Genomic DNA, 2,436 nt, shown 5'->3' with positions numbered 1-2,436 from the left:
CTCCTTACTACCCATCACCGGCCCATCCCATTCCCCCACCCCCTCCCCTCTGAAGCCCTCAGTTTGTTTCTCAGAGTCCACAGTCTCTCATGCTTCATTCCCCCTTCTGATTACCCCCCCTTCTTTCTTCCCTTCCTTCTCCTACAGATCTTCCTATTTCTTATGTTCCATAAATGAGTGAAACCATATGATAATTGTCTTTCTCTGCTTGACTTATTTCACTTAGCATAATCTCCCTAACTTTTAAGATAAAAACTCAATCCATGCACAGTCTTTAAATGTGTCTCCTTTCCAGTCATAAACCTCAATTGCAAGAAAGAAAGAAAGAACTCCAAGGGATAGATTACAATTGGGAGGGTATTACCGCCAGGCTGCAGGGATTCAGAGATGCCGAAGCTGCCTTTAAGCAAGCAAGCAAACAAACAAGAAATAATAACAAAAAACCCCAGTTATTATTCTGCCTCTATTATAGTTTTAGGATCAATCAGGAAGACCCTTCCCTTCATTTGTGCGTAAAACCAGGATGAGGCAGAGTGGTGAACAACTTCATCTCAAGTAAAATCCCATGTGAGGAAGCTTCCAGAGACCCAAAAGATGCAAGAAACATAGACATGGGTAAAATTTTCTTAAAACTTTTAACATTTCTGGGTTCATATAACTTCCCACATTTCTGACTCACCCCTCTATATATCTGTAATGATCAGAAGGTTAAAGCACCAAAGGAAAGTGTTCTGAGTGTTTGTTTTTTGAGAAGAGGGATGGGAGAGCTTCAGATTATCATCGCACTTTATAGCCAGGACTAGGGGAGGGGAGAGAAGCCCAAGCAATGTCCTATGTGATGGTGCTCTGGAAGGACAAGGAGGCAGGTGGTCTTGCTGGGGCTGATAGGATAAAATGAGATTCTGGCAGTCTTAAAAAAAGATTTGGGCCTGAGAAACAGAAAATTCCAAGAAGGTTTCCCTCCCCTCCCCAAATTTAGCCTCGCCCTGGCTAGACCTCAGTCTCTGACCTCATATTAGTTCCAAGTAGTATCCGAGTAACCACTGACCTTGTCAGCACGTGAATGGTCATGGTACCTGAATGTGCATCCTACGCTGGGTCACTAGTAGTCCCATTTCTCTTTCTGCAGCTGAAGGAGAATGCAGAACTTCCCCTCGGACAACCACAGCTCTGTGTCTGAATTCATCCTTCTGGGCCTCTCCAGGAATTCCTACATTAATGCAGTCCTCTTCAATGTCTTCCTCTGTCTCTACCTCTCTACCCTTGTGGGCAATGGGCTCATTGTCACCTTGATCCACATGGACTCCCGCCTCCACACACCCATGTACTTCTTCCTCAGTGTCCTCTCCATGTTGGACATGAGCTATGTCACCACTACTGTGCCCCAGATGTTGGTACATCTGATCTGCCAGAAGAAAACTATCTCCTATGTTGGGTGTGTGGCCCAGATGTACATCTTTCTAGTGTTGGGCATCACTGAGGGCTGGCTGTTCTCTGTCATGGCCTATGACAGATATGTAGCCATTTGTCACCCACTCAGGTACAAGGTTATCATGACCCCATGGCTGTGTGGGGCAATGGTGGTCTTTTGTGGATTGTGGGGAATCAGCTGTTCCCTAGTCTACACTGTCTTCACGATGCGCCTGCCCTACTGTGGCCCCAATGAGATCAATCACTTCTTCTGTGAGGTCCCTGCTGTTCTGAAGCTGGCCTGTGCAGACACATCCTTCAATGACCAAGTAGATTTCATCCTGGGCTTCATCCTTCTCCTGGTACCCCTTTCCTTCATTCTGGCCTCTTATGTCTGCATCTTTGCCACCATCTTGAAGATCCGCTCAACCCAGGGTCGACTCAAGGCCTTTTCCACCTGTGCCTCCCACATCACCGTGGTCACCATGTTCTGTGGACCTGCCATGTTTATGTACATGAACCCCGGGGCCAATGGCTCCCCAGAGCGGGACAAGAAATTGGCTCTGTTCTACAATGTTATCTCTGCCTTTCTCAACCCCATCATCTATAGTCTTAGAAACAAAGATGTGAAGAGGGCTTTCCTCAAGTTAACAGGCTGGGGCAGGGCCTCTGAGTGAGGCCGCTGGAGCACAGAAGGCCACAACCGAACCTGAAACCACAAGTTCCACCCCATTCCCTCCCATTACCCACTGGATAGGCAAGAATCACTGACTGATAAGGGAGATAATACGTACAGCAGGTGCCTGGGTGGGACTTGTTGATGGCTGCCGCAGCTGAGCCACCTTCAAACATTAAGAGACCCAACTGTAGACAGAGTGCCAACTCATGACTGAGTTCCTGAGGATTGTGCCTATTAAGTCAACTTAGGACGGCCAGGACAAGAACACTGACAGGACCCGTATCGGTGACTTTATTTTATCTCAATCAGGAGCATGAACGGATCTAAAGAAACACAGTGTCAGGAAA

The 2,436-nt window shown here is 47.1% G+C and overlaps 1 protein-coding gene across 1 annotated transcript; it reads left to right on the top strand.

Annotated features, from left to right (window-relative positions):
• Positions 1–1,139: 1,139 nt before the first annotated feature.
• On the top strand, positions 1,140–2,087 carry LOC123793650 (putative olfactory receptor 2B3). Its single transcript, XM_045799471.2, has one exon. The coding sequence runs from the start codon at positions 1,140–1,142 to the stop codon at positions 2,085–2,087; it is 948 nt and encodes a 315-aa protein (XP_045655427.2).
• The last annotated feature ends 349 nt before the right edge of the window (positions 2,088–2,436 follow it).

The sequence above is a fragment of the Ursus americanus genome, chromosome 12, assembly GCF_024610735.1.
Source record: "Ursus americanus isolate L20-20 chromosome 12, mUrsAme1.1.p, whole genome shotgun sequence".
Taxonomy (NCBI): Eukaryota; Metazoa; Chordata; class Mammalia; order Carnivora; family Ursidae; genus Ursus; species Ursus americanus.
Note: the sequence above shows the minus strand (reverse complement) of the source record. Positions and strands in the feature narration are given on the sequence as shown.